Raw genomic sequence first — 17021 nt, forward strand, 5'->3', positions numbered from 1 at the left:
GTTGGTCCCTGTAGGGTGGCCCGTACCACGACATGTTGCACAGCATTTTGGGCGCTTACACTTGTTACCGACCGGATGTGGGTTATGTAAGTGAACTTTTCCAATATTTTATAATGTTCTCCTCTAGAGAGAAAGTCACAATATTGCCCGGCACATTCGTAGGTGCGGATGTCGGGTTGAATGCCATTTTTTGTTGGGTGTGGAAAGTCTCATGGTAAATGACTTGCCTCAGTTTCCTCGTAGAGAAATTGAGCTGACATGGCCGCTCTGTGGCATTGACTACATTTTAACTGGGTTTGATTTTCATTTTTTGCATGTGATTTTTTTTTCTCAGCGTTAAATCAGGAAAGCTTTTAGCAATAACAGTTTTTAAAGCTATGCTGCTGACGTTTCTGTGGCTTAGCAGACGTGTGCATGCATGGCTTTAGAAAGAGTGACGTGTTCGCTCAGACGTACATTTCTGCGGCACCAGGAAGCTGTACATTCTGCAGGGCAGCGTGTCAAATGCAGAGGTGGGGGGGGGGCTACGGTTTCCCACGTGTTAGGGGTGGGACTGAAGGAGCTCACACAGGCGGCTGGTTCCGAGTCAGGGCGGGTCGGGATCCATGAGGCTGCCGGTCCAGCCTCTGGTGGGTGGCGATGGATGGGCGCAGTGTGGGACCTTCCAGCGTGAGGGTGCTTGGGTTCCTCTTTCAATAAGATGGAAGAGCTGCTCTGACCGTGGCAGCTGCCGTTCGTTTAACACCCCTTTCTCTTCTCCTCTCAGGTTCAGGGCATGTCCTTTATAGCAGCCGTGTTGATCTTGAACTTAGATACTGCAGATGCCTTCATTGCTTTTTCTAATCTTTTGAATAAACCCTGTCAAATGGCGTTTTTCCGAGTGGACCACGGCCTCGTAAGTATCCCCTGTGTGTGCTGTGTCCTGGGTGCTGTGTCCTCACGCAGCAAGCATTGCCTGATCATTGTCTTCAGCGGGATAAAGAATGCATTCTCCCTCCACTAAGATACTTAGAATAAGTCGCCCTAGGTAACGTGGCGGCTCATTTGGGGCGTTGTGTTGGACTTTAAAAACGTGGTCAATAACCATACGCATGAATTTCTTAGTACCTTCTTTCAGAAAGTATTTCTGAAAATACATTCTTTAAGTGAGGGAGGAGGGAGACTCCTGCACAAACGTACACACTTTGTGTCCAAGCAGAAGCTCAGGAGCAGGCCCCACGTTAGGGTCTGTCAAATAGCCCATCGCATAGTGGGGCCCTGTGGCTGCCCGCTGCCACGTGGGGCTCTGCTTCACGCGGTGGGCTGGTACGCAGGAGGGGAGACGCGTTTGAGACCAGCGTCTCCATGGGCGGCGGCGTGTTCAGGAAGGAGTTGGCAGTCCTTGCCCTGGGGAGGCCCCACCTGCTCCTGGCGCGGTGAGGAAGCGAGGCTTGGGAGTGACGGGGTTCCTTCGAGGCGCATAGCTGGTCCGCGAGCAGCCGGCGTCGGAACCCCTTCTGCTTCCCGTAGCCCAGACGAGGAGTCACCAGTTCAACAGATCATCAGCTTTTTAATTAACGTTGTCTTGATTTGCTGATCATTTGTTGATAGTTCACTGATAATTAATTTATCGTCAGTACTTTAGGACCAAAGCCATCTAACAATTTAGATCAGCTAGGCAATTTTTCTCCCTGACACCTTAAGGACTCCTGAGTATTTCTTGCTCAGCCCGTACATACATTTTATTTTTTAAAGAAGTGTTTTAAAGCTGCTGCTGAATGCTGGCTGTGAAGGGAAATGTTAAATCGGCAGAGTCCTTCTAGAAGACAGTTTGGTGTTAGATGTCAGTAGCAGTAAATGGCGTTGGTATATAATTCTGCTCGTAAGAATCGGTTCTAAGAAAGTTCAAGTGTGGGCAAGGCACTCTGCACAAAGGTGGTTATTACACGGTTGTTTTTAGTTTTTCAATAAAATTTAAAATTATTTTTCATTGTAAAAAATGAAAACATTTAAAACTGGGGATTTAAGGGAATGCAGAATGGTTCCTTAAAATCTGGAAATATATCCAGTGCAGTACTGATTGCAAAGAATTGTATTGGAGAAATATTTAAGATAAAATGCTAAGTTTTTCAAAAGCATGTATAACAGAACGTATTCCATAACAGCTACCATATTTAACGATAAAAGGAAATATACCACAATCGTAACAGTGTTTACGGATGATCTTTATTCATTTCTGTACTTCATAAGTTTTCCACAGTGAGCATTTTAACAGATACTACTTTCATAGTCAGGAAAAAACTCTTTATATATAATAAAATGACTTACATCTAAATACCTCCTCATTTTGAAGATAAGACCCCAGCTTCCTCTTTGGAAACACGTGATAAAAACTGTGCTTAAAAATTTTAGCTTGTATTATTAAGGAAAAATAATAGAATCATAATGTTGAGTGGGACCTGCATTTCCAGCAGGGTTTCTTTGCAGCAGCGCTGTGGACATTTGGGGCCGGGTAGCCGTGGTGGAGGCTGTCTTGTGCATCGAGGCTGTTTAGCAGCATCCTTGGCCTCTACCCACCAGATGCAGTAGCACCCCCCCATTCTAGATGGAGCAACCAGAAATGTCCCGAGGCACAGCCAAATGTCCTCCGGGAGGCAGATTCCCCCCAGTTGGGAACCCCTGGTTTACCGTACATGCCTTCATTAAGATGTGCAGACAGCATCCGGGAGTTGCCATCTGCCCACGTGCATCCAGCCTCTCAGATCATATCGCTCCCACCCACTTGGAGCTGTCCTTTCTGTTTCAGCACCGCACCGCTGCTCTGTGTGTTTCATTTCCCTGCAAACCCTGTAAGAAGTTGAAAAGCATGTGCTCATAAAACAGGCTGTGGCCGCTTCCTTTCCCTTCAGCGTTTTCTCCCTCAGTGCCTCAAAAGAGCTGCACTTTTGAGCCAGAGCGCTGTTGCCCTGCCTCAGTATTAGCATTATATGCCCTCTGGAAATGCTGCGGGTCAGCAGGGAGGCAGGCGTGTTTTTTGAGATCATTTTCGACAGTTAATTCGTTCCTGGTTCTTAGAAAAGACTGAGCCCATCAGGAGTCAGCCTAGCCTGCGGGACAGGCACGGGTTCAGGGCCCTGCCTTGCCACACGCTGGTGATGTGACCTCATTAGGCAAGCTACGTAACTGCTCTGGGTTTCAGTTATCTGCAAGTGGAAAAAATAATAAGATGTAGTTGGTAACGTTATATGAGGTTAGAGAGTGAGCTTATTAGAAATTGCCTGTGTAGTGCCTAGTTTCGGGTTGCCGAGGGAGGTGTGTGAGAATTTACATACGAAGATGACTGTTAGATTCTAAAGGTGTAAGTATATTGACTGTTTTTGGTAGATTGGAAACGTGTGCTGATAACGAGTTTATTAGTGTATTTCACATTATCTCCCTAGATGTTGACTTATTTTGCTGCATTTGAGGTATTCTTTGAAGAAAATTTGCCGAAATTATTTGCTCATTTCAAGAAAAACAACTTAACTCCAGACATCTACCTAATCGATTGGTAAGACTGCATTTTTATGTGTTTTCAGAGTGTTTTCTCATCTCTGTGCCCCCATTTTTCATTCCTCACTGCCAGCTTCTCTCAGGGCTCACCTGAGCCCCGCGTCCTGCCTTACAGTCTCCCCAGCCGCCCTGAGCACGGTATGCCCCGTGTCCTCAGCCCCGTGCTGCTGGTCACCTGCTCGGCTCTGTTACTCTCTTGAGCGCTGCCTGTGACTGTGACTGGTCCTCCTGAACTCCCTCCAGGGGAGAAGGGTGTCTTGGACTCCCAGCTTCCAAGGTGCCGTTTACCCATTCCTTCTGCGAGGCGTCAGTAAGCACCAGGTCTGTGCGGGCTCTCCGCTGGGATCGGAGACAGGCAAGCGGAGCTGCCTGTCCGGAGCTTCTGTCTCGGGGGAGAGGCTGTCCGTGCACAGCGAGGCTGCGCAGCATGTGGTGAAGGCCGTCTCTGGAACATGGGGAGGACCGAGGCCTGGAGACAGGCCGAGGGGTCAGGGTACACAAGGTAACACGGGAGTGTGAGCAAGACGTGGCGTGAGCGCGCGGTGCTGCAGCAGCATCAGGGCAGCAGCGGTTGGCGTGGCGATATGGGAGCCTGAGGTGCAGGGCAGGGACTGGCAGGCGAGAGCTCGGGAGGCCGAGTCTGCTGCTTCCTGGATGCCAGGCTGAGGAGCTCGGGCAGGATTACCGGGGCCAGAGGGAGCAGTTGAAGGCCTTTGCTTGGGGTGAGGATGGAGGTGCGTTCTGTTGGAAGTGAGTTTTAGGTTAGGGGAGGCGGGGGAGCCTGGAGGCGGGACAGACGAAGGGAGGAAGAGCAGGGCCTGAGCCGAGGCCACAGAAGTGGGTGGAGGGTGAGGGAGGGGCGCTGGCGAGGGCGGGCTGGGGCCCCAGGGCAAGTGCTGCGGGACCAGGGACCAGCCGAGATCAGAGGGGCCGGATGCGGCGACAGGGCAGCTTTAGGGAACCTGTCGGACCTCGGAGTATACTTACAGGCTTCCAGAGAGTTCCGGGGTGGAGCAGTAGACCGGCAAGTCTTCTCACACAGTGGATGTGGTGGCCTGGGGAAAGGCTGGGATGTCACCCGCAGGGGGCCAGTTGAGAAGGCTGGCGGTAGCCGGGGGCACAGAGGGAGCAGTGCCTCAGGCCCCACTGCAGGAGGAGTGTCAGCTCCGGGGTCCCACAGTCCCGCCCGACCCCCGGCCTCTCTCGTTACTTAACTGTGGCCTGAGCGAGGGCCGTGGAGCCTCTCTGAGCCTGTTTCCTCATCTGTCTACCCAGATGGTTAGCCTTTCAGGGCCTTGTAAGGTGATCACCCTACATCCCCCTGCCCTGCCCTGCAGAAGGGGCTCTGCAGAAGGAAAGATGTACTTCGACTGAAAGGCCCGTTTGGGCTCCGGCACTAATTTGCGCAGTGGATCTAAAACTGCTGGGAACGTGTAGCTGGTTTGACTTTTTTTTTTTTTGCTCACTTTTTTCAGGAGACAAAAGGCTTACTTCTAGAAGGTAAAGTCCGAATGTCACCTGAAACGGGGCTCAGTCCCTTAAATAAAGCTGATTTGTCTGCACCCGTGGGAATGAGCCTTTGGGACTTTTGGCGTTTCATTACTTCTGTTCTAAACCCTGAGACTGTTCTGACTACGCTGAATTCTTGCTGGGAACAAGGGTTTGGAGGTCAGAGCTTGTAGCTGAGGCCACAAGTGCTGACGTCACTACAGAATAGTATAGACATCAGGCCGTGAAGTGGCCGCTGCTGGGGTGCTGGGCTCACCTGTCTGGCTGTGCCGGGTGGGAGTGTTTGGGGCCTGCCTGGAAGGCCACCTTAATTTAACCAACAAATGATTTCTCTACGCCATGAACAGTCAACTTTTGCATAGGCTGTGCCTCTGCACCCCTGTTGGTGCGCCTGTGCTGTAATTTGACTATGAACCCTGGCCTCACAGATTCCCAGGCCTGGGGCCCGTGACCCCTCGGGGAGGGTGTTAGGAGAGAATCACGTGGGACCAGAGTCTCCAGCTTCTACCTTATCTGTTTTAGGCCCCCAAGTTAGATTCTTAGGATTCCAGGTTAAAGGGAGGTTTGGAAAACACTGTCTTGGAATAGTGTCTTTCAAACTTTTTTCACCCTGACTTGCAAAAGGAAATAAACTTTATGTTGTGACCCAGTGTGTGGCCATGTGTGCAGCAATGTAATATGTATATATACATATATGACTGAGACAGGTGTTTTGAAGCAGCACTTGGCCTTTACTATGTGCAGAGCGCTCTGGAATTTCCTATTGTTTTTGGTTCATAAAAAGAGCTGGTGCTGATCTACTCTGATGATGTCACGGTGCAAGAGATCAGTGATGGTCACGACGGGCAGTGTGAAGAGCGCTGTCCTGGGGAGTGCTTATCTGTCTTTTTTCTAGGCCGAAGATGGCTGTAATCCAGCGGGGGCAGAGGCCAAGGGGACTCGCACTGATTGACTCCACTGCTTCTCACGTGATCTCATTTAACCCTTAGGACAAGCCCTTGGAGTGAATTGTAACACCTCTGTTTTACATGTGAGGAAATTGAGGCCCGGAGAGGCAGAGTGACCTGCCCAAGGTCGCACGGCCAGCTGGATGGCACCGCTGGTGTTCATGCTCCAGAGCCTGTGCGCCTCCCCACAGAGTCCTCGCTAAGGGATTTAGTTACAAGGCAGCATAGCCCACGAGGTGGGTCCCGGAGCTCAGAGACGCATCAGCACTCTGATGAGAGAGCACACAGTGTGCGTCAGACACGTGGGCAGTGAACGTGCAGCAGAGCACCCTGGGTGTCTGAATGAAAGGGGCTCCAAGGACTCCTCTCCCGAGACCTTGGTGATGTGATGTGGTCGGGGCCTGATGCCTCGTGAATGCTGCCCGCTGTGCTTTGATGCCTAGGCCTCTGCTGCCGTTGGCTTATTCTTGGTGAAGTGCTTGACTGCTTTCTAGAATTAGGACCAAGTAGAACATTGCCTGTATCCGCAGTCCTAGCGCAGGCCTTAGTAACTATTTGAGTTGAATGCATTCGTGATTTATTCCTTGCAGTCCACATTTATAGATGGTCTGCAGCGATTCAGGCTCTTGGTAAAAGCTCCGATCAGAAACAGGGTGGGCAATGGGAAGGAGGCCCAGGGAAAGAGCAGGTGTTGCTCAGGACCTGCCCTAGACGCTGGCATTTCAGAGACATTCATTGCTTTGTTTCACCTTCACGGCATCTGGAGCAGGTCTGTCTTAGCACAGAGGAGGCCACTGAGGCCCCTTACCCAGTGCCACACCCGTAGTGAGCGGTCCAGATCGGTCTCTCTCCAGAGCTTTTGCTTCTTCTGCTACATCACATCACTTTCCCAAAGCCGCGTCTACAGCCCTGACATCAGGGCCTGCCTGAGCTGCACATGCCTGGTGGAGCTGCACTGTGTGTGTGGTCTGCAGATGGCTGACTCTCCTTGTCCGTGTCGGAGGGTTGTGGAGCCCCTGTGGTTCGGCCGCTGAGTGTCCTGGGTGAGCTGTGTAGGTGCTCAGATTAGATGACAAAATCTCCTCTCCTGCCCCGCCGTCTGCCCACCAGAGGCCATCTAGGAATTGTCCTTCTTCACTCCCAGGACAGTTTCTCCACCCCCTGGATTATAACACCGTAGCTTTATAGGACATTGTCTTGACCAGTTTAAGAGTTATTCTTCCAGAATCCTCTTTTCTGTCCCCTCCACCCCAGCAGTTGACGCTTCCGTCCATCACGGTGCCGACCCACTGAGAGCATCGTTGGTTTCTTGCTGCTCCGGTAACAGACTGAGCTTTTTTCTTTTTTTTTTTTTTTGTGGTACGTGGGCCTCTCACTGTTGTGGCCTCTCCCATTGCGGAGCACAGGCTCTGGACGCGCAGGCTCAGCGGCCATGGCTCACGGGCCTAGCCGCTCCGCGGCATGTGGGATCTTCCTGGACCGGGGCACGAACCCGCGTCCCCTGCATTGGCAGGCGGACTCTCAGCCACTGCGCCACCAGGGGAGTCCCAGACTGAGCTTTGTCAGTCCCCTCTGTGTCCCTAGTGCCTGGCCCCGTGCTGGGCTCAGAGTCCTAGAGCCAAGAATGCATCTGTTCCTGAGGGGCCCTTCCTGGGTTTAAAATCCATGGAGTCCAGCCCGAGGCTCACTCGGGTGCTAGCCTCCCCACGTGGACTGGGGGCTGCCGTCTGCCCAGTGCTACAGAGACTTCACAGCTGAGACTTAGATTCACTTGCCGATGCTGCCTTCCTGACAAGGGGTCTTATTTAGTGTGCTTGTTGCTCTTCTTTGCTCACACGGAGACGGGAGGGTCACAACAGGGTCTTGCCCACTGTGCTCGTCTTCCTACAGAGTTTTCAGTGTTCAGGCAGAGGACTGACATGTGGTCATTTAACTTACAAAAACATTTCCCACTGCTGTCAAACGGCAGAATTATTCGGAGGCGTGAGTAGGTTTTGTAATATATAATCCTGAATTAATAAAAGAGTCAAGCAGAACTTTCTCTATCCTGATTAATGTTTCTTGAATGATGTTTGGTGATACTTGGAGATCCTGTCATTACACTCAGTCTCTACCTTAAAGGCAGGTTCAAGGTGAAATTACCGCCGGAAGATTTTAGTTTCCATCACATCTTGCATACATTTCACCATTAGCTTTTATTTATTTATTTTTAAATTAATTGATTCATTTTATTTTTGTCTGCATTGGGTCTTCGTTGTTGCCATGGGCTTTCTCTAGTTGCCACGAGCGGGGGCTACTGTTTGTTGCGGTGCGAGGGCTTCTCATTGCGATGGCTTCTCTTCTTGCGGAGCACAGGCTCTAGGTGCGCAGGCTTCAGTAGTTGTGGCACACGGGCTCAGTAGTTGTGGCTCACGGGCTGTAGAGCGCAGGCTCAGTAGCTGTGGCGCGCGGGCTTAGTTGCTCCGAGGCATGTGGGGTCTTCCCGGACCAGGGCTCGAACCCGTGTCCTCTGCATTGGCAGGTGGATTCTTAACCGCTGCGCCACCAGGGAAGCCCCTCACCCATTAGCTTCTAACTTCCGGGTCTGCCTGAGAGCTCCTCTAGGGTGGGGTTGTCTCGCTGAGCTCCCGGCATCCGGAGTAGCATCTGGCCCACCCGGGGGCCTCCTCAGTGCGTGTGGAGGGCTGGAGGAGGGTTCCAAGGCCGCAGGTGGGAAAGCTGCTCGCAGGAAGGGCCCGCACAGCCTGTGGTCACCAGCGCACCGCAGCCTGGCTGAGATGAAGCCTAGGTGCTAATGCAGGGGTCACATTATTTACCTGCTGCTTGGTGCTGGCACCTAAGGTGAGAACACCTGCGGGCTCAAGTTGGAGGGTGCTCTGGGGGCTCAGAGGTGGATCCGGCTGATGGCTTCCAGGATTGGGTCAGGGGTTGGGCTTGTTAATTAAGTTTGAACCGAGACACATACAGCTGCCTTCAATTTTTTAATGAATGCAGCTGTGCGTTGGGTGTTTAATGTTGTTTTATTTAATCCTCACAACATCTAAGGAGGCTAGGTAGTTATCTAGCAGCGTCTTCCCTGCTTGTCTGAGTTTCTGGAGCACCATGGTGGGCTTGGGAGTGGGGTTCAGGGCCACTTCCTAAGCCAGCTCTGGGGACGAAGGCTCATTCTTAGGAACTGGTCAGGATGGGAAAATGTGGGCACAGCTGGAAATCGGTGATGGCAGGCCATGAAGGTCCACGTCTCTGATCGTGGCTTCTCCATGAGGGAGACTGCTAGGTGACCTTTGCCCTTTTACCTCAGGCTAAGTCTGCGTTCCTACAGCCTCCCTTTATTTGTGGTTTCTTCACCTGTAAAATGGAGATGATTGTACTCAAGGAATAAACTGGATAATCCAGGTAGGAGCTTATAAAGCAGCGCCCAGCCCCGGGAAGTATGTGCTTCCTGGCGGCTCTGTTTTACCTGCAGCCAGGGCCTTTGAGAAGCAGACCAGGGTGGGTGTCCGTTCTCCCACCACTGGTTCCTGAGAAGGAGCTTTGCCTCCATGCCTGGCTTTGGAAGTGGTGGGCTCCTTCCCCATCTCCCTTCGCTGACTGTGCTCCCTGTTTGCAGGCAAGCAGTTAGATTAGGCATCGCCAGATAAGAATGTTTTCTGGAAATTGTGAAGGCTTGACAGGGAAGAAACTGTTCCTCTTACATACATTAAGGGGGAAATAGATACAGACAATCTGTGTTTGTTGTCTTTTATGAGCCTATAGCCACTTCATTGGTTTAGCAATATAAAAAGACATTTTTATGCATTAGTTGAATCGGTACCTGAAACTGTCATCTTTCATATACAGTGCAGTAATATGCAGTGGTCCAGGGGAGCAAAGCAAACGCGTCTTGGGGGAGAAATCCTCGAATTCTCTCTTCCTCCATGGGAGAACACCACCAGCAGTCCCGGGAAGGCCCGTGGGGCTTTCGCCGTCTGCCCCTGTTTCTTCCACACGCATCCTGGCTGGAGCAGGGTGAAGCCCAGAGTCCACCTTGGGGAGCAGACTTGCAGGACTGCAGGCAGGGAGGGCCCTGTGCACACAGCAGCCCTCGTGTTCCTGGGCTGTGGGCTGTGGGCTGTGGGCTGGTGCGGCTCACCTCAGCCCCACGGGAGCTGAGTGGCTCTTCACACGCAGGAATGCAGTCTGATGAACCACTCTTCCGAGAGGAAACCAGGAGAGCATTGTTTCAGTGTCCTGTTCACAGCTGGTTCTGAGTCTAAATGTGGTTTAGAATACAATCAAACATTTGCAAGCTGCTGGGAATGAATGGTTTTCCAGTGAAAGGGGAGGTGGGAGGAGAGGGAGGGAGCCTGCGGACGCTGGAGCACATCCGAGCAGCCCTGCTTGAAGGGGAGGGGGGAGGAGAACAGCCTCCCTGCTCAGAGGCTGGCCGTCCAGAGCAAGACCGGGAGGCAGTGACCCTGGACTTTTGGTGTCGAGCGGGAGGTGGCCCGGGCTGGATCCCAGGGGCCGGCAGCTGACTGCTGGAAGGCCTCCCAGGGCCTGTGAGGCTCAGAGCACGGAAGGTAGCTGGGGTGGGAGGCCCATCCCCATTCGATGAATGTTATGAAAGGGATGTATGAGGTGCAGTGTGAACATCTAACGGGAGAGACCCAGCCTAGCCCAGGGGCCAGGAAACAGCCTTCCCAGAGAGGGTCATCTAGGCTGAGCTGTGGACGAGTAGACATTTGCCAGGGGAAAATTTTTAAATGTTTTTATTTGAAAGGCACACTTTATTTAAGATATAGTACATTCAAGGCCTTAATAATTCCATTTCAGTACGTAAAAAATAGTAAATGATACAGTGTATGGCGCAGTTCATACTTTTGTGCATGAAGTATGTGCTTGGTGATCAGTTCTCAGTCTTATTTGACTTTTCAGCAGCATTTGACATTCTTCACTCTCTGATTCTCGAATACTTCCTTTATCTGATACCATCTATACACAAACTCGCCAGCCCAGAGCCCTCTGAACTCCAGATTAATTCATTTATCCGCTTGGATGTCCGGCTTACCAACGTAACATGCCTCAAACTCACCTCCTGCCCTTCCTGTCCAAACCAGCGATCCCACATCTCCTTAAACGAGAACTCCATCCTTTGAATTGCATCTTAGACCCCTCCATTGCATTTCCCGTGAGACACATCCATCGCAGAGTCTGTCCACAGTCTCTCTGCTTCAGGCCACCTCCACTGCTGCCGTGCTGTGCTGACCTGCCTGATTGTTTCAGTGGTCACCCAGTGAAGCCTGCGTTCCCCTGCAGGCGCTTCTCAGCGCAGGGGACAGGCCCCTCCCCTGGTCAGATGCTTCACTCATAGAATAAAACCTGCAGGCCTTGTAAACAGCCTGTAAGGTCCTGTGTGCTGGGCCCCTGGTCCCCACAGGCATCCTCGTGTTCTCCCCTTGGCTGTTTTTGGCTTCAGCCCAGTGGCCTCCTTGCTCTTCTTTGGGTGTTGCTGGGTTTACTCCTGCCTCAGAGCTCGTGAACTCACCACTTTCTCTGTCTGGGTACTTCCCTGACCCTTTCTCCTGCCTTGCCGCTTCCTCTTCAGGGCTTTATAGAAGTGTCACTTTTCAGCGATGCACTCTCCTTGACCGTCCTGTTTACACACCCACACTGGCAGTCCCTATCTCCCACCCCTGCTTCTATTTAAATCAACATCTGACGTTCTGTGCATATCCTTTCCACCCCTGAGGGCAGGGAAACTTGTCTGTTCTGTTCTCTGCTGTATAGCCTCAGCAAAAAGAACAGGGACTGGCCTAGAGCAGGCTTTGAAAAATATTTATGATGATGGACCGACCTGATGAGAACCAGCAGGGCTCAGATCTCGGAAGTGACCTCATGGAGTAATGGGAATGCCTAGGATGGTTGGCAGGATGGAGCAGGTGGGCATCACAGGCATTAAGGGTGGCGCTTCCTTTTTTTTTTTTTCTTTTTGGGGTGGGCGGGGCTTGGCTGTAGTTTTTATATCTTATTTATTTATTTATTTGGCTGTGTTGGGTCCTCGTTGCTGCGTGTGGACTTTCTCTAGTTGTGGCGAGCAAGGGGGGTACTCTGTTGTGGTGCGTGGGCTTCTCATTGTAGTAGCTTCTCTTGTTGCGGAGCACAGGCTCTAGGCACACGGTCTTCAGTAGTTGTGGCTCACGGGCTCTAGAGTGCAGGCTCAGTAGTTTGTGGCACACGGGCTTAGTTGCTCTGCGGCATGTGGGATCTTCCTGGACCAGGGCTCAAACCCGTGTCCCCTGCATTGGCAGGCAGATTCTTAACCACTGTGCCGCCGTGGAAGTCCGGTTTTTATATCTTAAGTTCATCCTAAGTTCAGGGTGAGTTTTTTGAACTTTGAACCGTTGACTTACTACAAATGCTACCTGCAAATAATCCGTATTTGCCAACTCAGTAAAGCAAATGGTTGATAACAGCTTGATTGGTAAATTCTTGTGAATTTTTTAAAAAATGTAAATTGAAGAGGATTAAATTAATCATACTTCTGAGTTCATGGTAAACTAGTGTCACTATTTCATGCAAGGGTATTCTTGTTTGTCTGTCGTTATTCCTTTTTATCCCATCCCCACTCCATAGACAGTACTTCGAATGTGTTTAATATATATCATTTTTGGTATACATTTTTAAAAAATGTAATAATAAATAACACTTGTATAGAACTTTTACTGTGTCCCAGATGAATGTGGCATTCTCCATCATTTGGATGTTGGCTTAATTTTGTAAAGTTCAAAATATATCTGAAGTAGTTTATGAAGACGCACACACAAATCTGAACTCAAGAATATTATATTTGAGAAATTTCTTTGTTGTTTTTCTCCCTCTTTGCCTATAGCTACTCAATTTTCCCATCTTTTTTTGCTCAAGACTCTGCTTTTAAGATGTAAAGGTTTGATTTCCACTGATGAATTGGCATGGATTAGGTCAGTTCTTTTTCATTTTTTAAAAATAACATGTCTTCTAGATAGAATCGAGAATGTTCAGACTGAGAGGCGAAACAAAGATCTCTTGGCTGTCCCTTGAACTGTGTTTTCTAGACTGAGTAATGAGATGGTTTTCTGTCTTTTGAGACAGTAAAACCCTCAGGCTGAAGGTTGGTTGTACCTCTTAAAGGTAGGTTGTCCTCCCCAGCATGTTGCCTGAGGTCACGTGGCCCACTGTGGACATTCAGGGCATGGGTTCAGGGTCTGGTTCTGTCACTGGTGGCGGGAGCTGGAGTGATTTTTCTCTGACATCTGTCTCCCTCTTCCATCATCTGAGTTGAAATCTAGATTATTATGCCTTTCTTGAACCTTGTAAAGCACTGACGGGGGTAGCCCTGAAGGTTACTGGGTCTCAGCCAGCACGCTGTGTGAACGCTCCTCCGCAGAGCATCCTGCCCGGGGGAGAGAGGCAGAGTAGATAGCTCACGGCAGACAGGGAGCCCGTGCCTGTGAAACCTGTGAGCAGGTCTGCCAGCATGGGGTGACATTTCCTTTTTTTTTTTAAGGTTTATTATTTATTTACTTTATTCATTACTTTTGGCCCTGTCGGGTCTTAGTTGCGGCTCGCGGGCTCTTGTTGAGGCGTGCAGGCTCAGTGGTTGCCGCACGCGGGCTTAGTTGACCCGCAGCATGTGAGATCTTAGTTCCCTGACCAGGGATCGAGCCCGCGTTCTCTACATTATAAGGAGGATTCTTTACCGCTGGACCACCAGCGAGGTCCCGGTGTAATGTTTCTTGTAGGATCTGTTGTAGGAGAGTGAGAGTCCTGCTGTTAAAGGCCTGGGGAAATACTGAAACCTGTGGACAAGTGATTTTCCAGGAGGGCTAGAGAACGTCCCCACTTGTGATGAGGACTAATACTGGGAAGAAGGCAGTGAGAACCACTAACACCTGTGCCGTCCTGAAGCGGCTGGGAGTTTGTGGACACACTTCCTCAGCAGAGACCGCCAGGTGCTGCGCCAGGTGTTGCGGGTGGAGATGCAGCGGGTGGGGTCCCTGCTCTTGGGCAGTGTCCGTGGGGAGGACAGGAGCAAACAGCTCGCGGTCAAAGCACGGGGGCAGAGCGGGGCCCGGAGCGGGTGGGGGTCAGGAAGCACCCGGAGATGGCACCCGGGCTGCGTCTCACAGCTGCGGGAGGAGGGCGGATTCACAGAGAATCAGCTTGGCCTGCATCTCACCCTGGACTCGCCTTGCTTTGTGACATAGGACCAAGTCCAGGGTAGAGATGATTAGACCTATTTGCTCACCTAAGACTGTATTTGTTTGGTAGTTTGATTTGTGATCATCCCAGTTTTCTAAGGGAGTACATATCTGTGTTTCACTTACTTTTTTCATCTGATGGTTTGCATTGATAAATATAAGATCAATTTCTTGTAATCCACTGTCAAATTTATTTGGAAGAATTTACTCTGTTCTTTGCTGACCCCTACTGGGAGAAAAGTGTATGGTACTCTTCAGAAGTAATGGGTACTTGTGTATGCTGAATTGTGTGTGTGTGAGTGTGTGTGTGTGTGTGTATTTTTTGTGGCCACACTGCGTGGCACGTAGGATCTTAGTTCCCTGACCAGGGGTCGATCCTGTGCCCCCTGCAGTGGAGGCGTGGAGTCTTAACCACTGGACGGCCACGGAAGTCCCTGAATTATACATTTCCGTGTACTGTTTTTACTCCCCACCAGACTCTAAGCTCTGTCTGCCTTATTAACCTTATATCTAGCACTTACCTCAGAGTAATAAGCACATAGTAGGTGCACGGTAAATATGTGTGGTACGTAGAAGTAATTGATGTCTAATTCAGAAACTGTACGCTGTTTGAGATTCTCTGTGAAAGCTGATAAAGCTGTTTTTTGTTTTTCATTTATTTATTTGGTTGCGCCAGGTCTTAGTTGTAGCAGGAGGGCCCCTTCGTTGTGGCTCAGGGGCTCCTTAGTTGCGGCATGCATGTGGGATCTAGTTCCCTGACCAGGGGTTGAACCCAGGCCCCCTGTATTGGGAGCACGGAGTCTTAACCCCTGCGCCACCGGGGAAGCTCCCTGATAATGCTGTTCTATAAAATGTTTAAATTGACCATCAGAGTTAATGCAGGCTTAGGGCTTCTCCACCTCCCCTCCCCCCCACCCCGCAGTGTAAGTATGAAAGTGACTAACTCAGGGAGCATTTTAATGGATTCAATCTGAATTCAGAGCTCTTTCTTTGTGCCATCCAGAATGTAAACAACTCAAACTTTTTTTCCAGGATCTTTACTTTATATAGCAAATCTTTGCCCCTGGATCTGGCCTGTCGTGTGTGGGATGTGTTCTGTCGTGACGGGGAGCAGTTTCTGTTCCGCACGGCCCTGGGCCTCCTGAAGCTGTTCGAGGACATCCTGACCCACATGGACTTCATTCACATAGCTCAGTTCCTAACGCGGCTGCCCGAGGACTTGCCTGCAGAGGAGCTTTTTGCTTCCATAGCTACAGTTCAGATGCAAAGTCGAAACAAGAAGTGGGCTCAGGTAAGCGGGTCTTTTGTTCTCTACTCCGTAGAGCGATGGCTCAGTGGTCTGATTCAGGAAGTGAGTTATGCCGAGTGCCCTTTGAGGAAACAGCCCTCTCTGGAGTAGTTCTTGGACTGGAAGTGAGGTGACCTGGGCTTGAGGCTCGGCTCTGCCACAGGGGGGTCTTGGGCAGGCGCTTCCTCTCTGGGTCTCTGCCAGAAGAAGGGGCTGGAGAATAAAAGCCTTCCCACCCGTTCTGCAGTGGCACTGGGAGGTCAGAACTTCTGGCTTGCCGTCCCAGCACTCTCTGCGTGTCAGAGAGTGTTTTGTAAAACAGGCCTTCCCCCCTTTTTTTAAATGTCAGAGACAGTAAACAAAGGGAACTAACTTGTCCCCATCTCACGGATAGACAAGGGAGGCCCAAAGAGGTGAACTGTGTGTTCTCAGCAGTTGCGGAGGCAGAGAAGGGGGGGAGGGGGGGAGGGGGGGAGGGCTTCCCTGGGTGTGGGGATGTGTTGCTCCGGCTCTAGCGGCTGTTCGCGGAGCAGCTGAGCCGATAGCGCGGGAGCGCGTCCACCCTGGGCCTGCTTCTTCTAGGTTCCTCTCTTCCCCTCTGGACACCCCTCTTAGGTTTTGTCCCCTGTGGGATTGGCTGTTGTTGTCTGGTTCTAGTCTTGATCATTCCGAAAGGGAAAAAATAAAACCTTGCTTCCTGACTCAGCGTATGCTCAGTCTGCCTGAGCATCAGGTCCTAGGGGAGGCTTGCACTTGCTCAAGTATGCCATACAACGCTTGTTCCTGGTGAATCTTTTTTATTAGTAGAAGATCTTAAGTACATTCAAAAATAGAATAAAATAGAATAACGAACCCCCATGTGCCTGTCAAATCTCCAGTTTCAGATTTCTGTTTTCAGATGTCAGCAGTAGCTTTATAGTTTGCTTAAGTCAAGATCCAGATAAGGTCTACACATTGCAGTTGGTTGAAAGGTCTTTTAAGTCTTTTTTTTTTTTTTAGTGTATAGGCTACCCACCTTTCCACTTCTCCCTTCCCCCTTTATTTATTGAGGAAACGAGGTCATTTGTCTAATAGCAGTTCCCACCATCTGGATTTTGCTGGTTCTATCCCTGTGCTGTTTTTAAAATTTATTCATTCATTCATGCCTGCCACACAGCACGCGGGATCTTAGTTCCCCGATTAGGGATTGAACCTGCGCCCCCCGCGGTGACAGCGCAGAGTCTTAACTGCTGGACCACCAGGGAAGTCCCCTGTGGTGGTGTTTAACGTGGTCCTTCTACTCTGTATGTCCTGTAAATTGACAGATCTGAAGGCTCAGTCAGTTTTTATGTTTGGCCAGATTACTTCATAGGTGATTAGACTCTCTCCCTTTGATCTTAGTTAGCAGCCTCTTTATTTTTATAACAGCTTTATTAATTTACATACCATAAAATTCACCTTTTTAAAAGTGTACAGTTCAGTTCCTGTTTACTTATTAACCAGAGAGAGGTTCCCCTCTCACCTGGGCCCTTTGGTCTGCCTCGCGTC

The 17021-nt window shown here is 50.4% G+C and overlaps 1 protein-coding gene across 9 annotated transcripts in view; it reads left to right on the forward strand.

The window, feature by feature from the left end:
• Nucleotides 1-17021, forward strand: part of TBC1D14 (TBC1 domain family member 14) — a 103070-nt gene that overhangs the window by 81545 nt on the left and 4504 nt on the right. For 8 of the 9 annotated variants that reach the window (XM_029234768.1, XM_029234771.1, XM_029234766.1 and 5 more), the window contains 4 exons: nucleotides 15-86; nucleotides 767-895; nucleotides 3420-3529; nucleotides 15239-15497. In XM_029234768.1, the coding sequence (XP_029090601.1) occupies nucleotides 15-86; nucleotides 767-895; nucleotides 3420-3529; nucleotides 15239-15497 (570 nt within the window). The remainder of the gene's footprint in view (nucleotides 1-14; nucleotides 87-766; nucleotides 896-3419; nucleotides 3530-15238; nucleotides 15498-17021) is intronic. The other variant, XM_029234770.1, reaches the window with a different exon arrangement.

This window comes from Monodon monoceros, unplaced genomic scaffold (assembly GCF_005190385.1).
Source record: "Monodon monoceros isolate NGI ecotype Baffin Bay Population unplaced genomic scaffold, NGI_Narwhal_1 Super_Scaffold_20, whole genome shotgun sequence".
In the NCBI taxonomy this organism is placed as follows: domain Eukaryota; kingdom Metazoa; phylum Chordata; class Mammalia; order Artiodactyla; family Monodontidae; genus Monodon; species Monodon monoceros.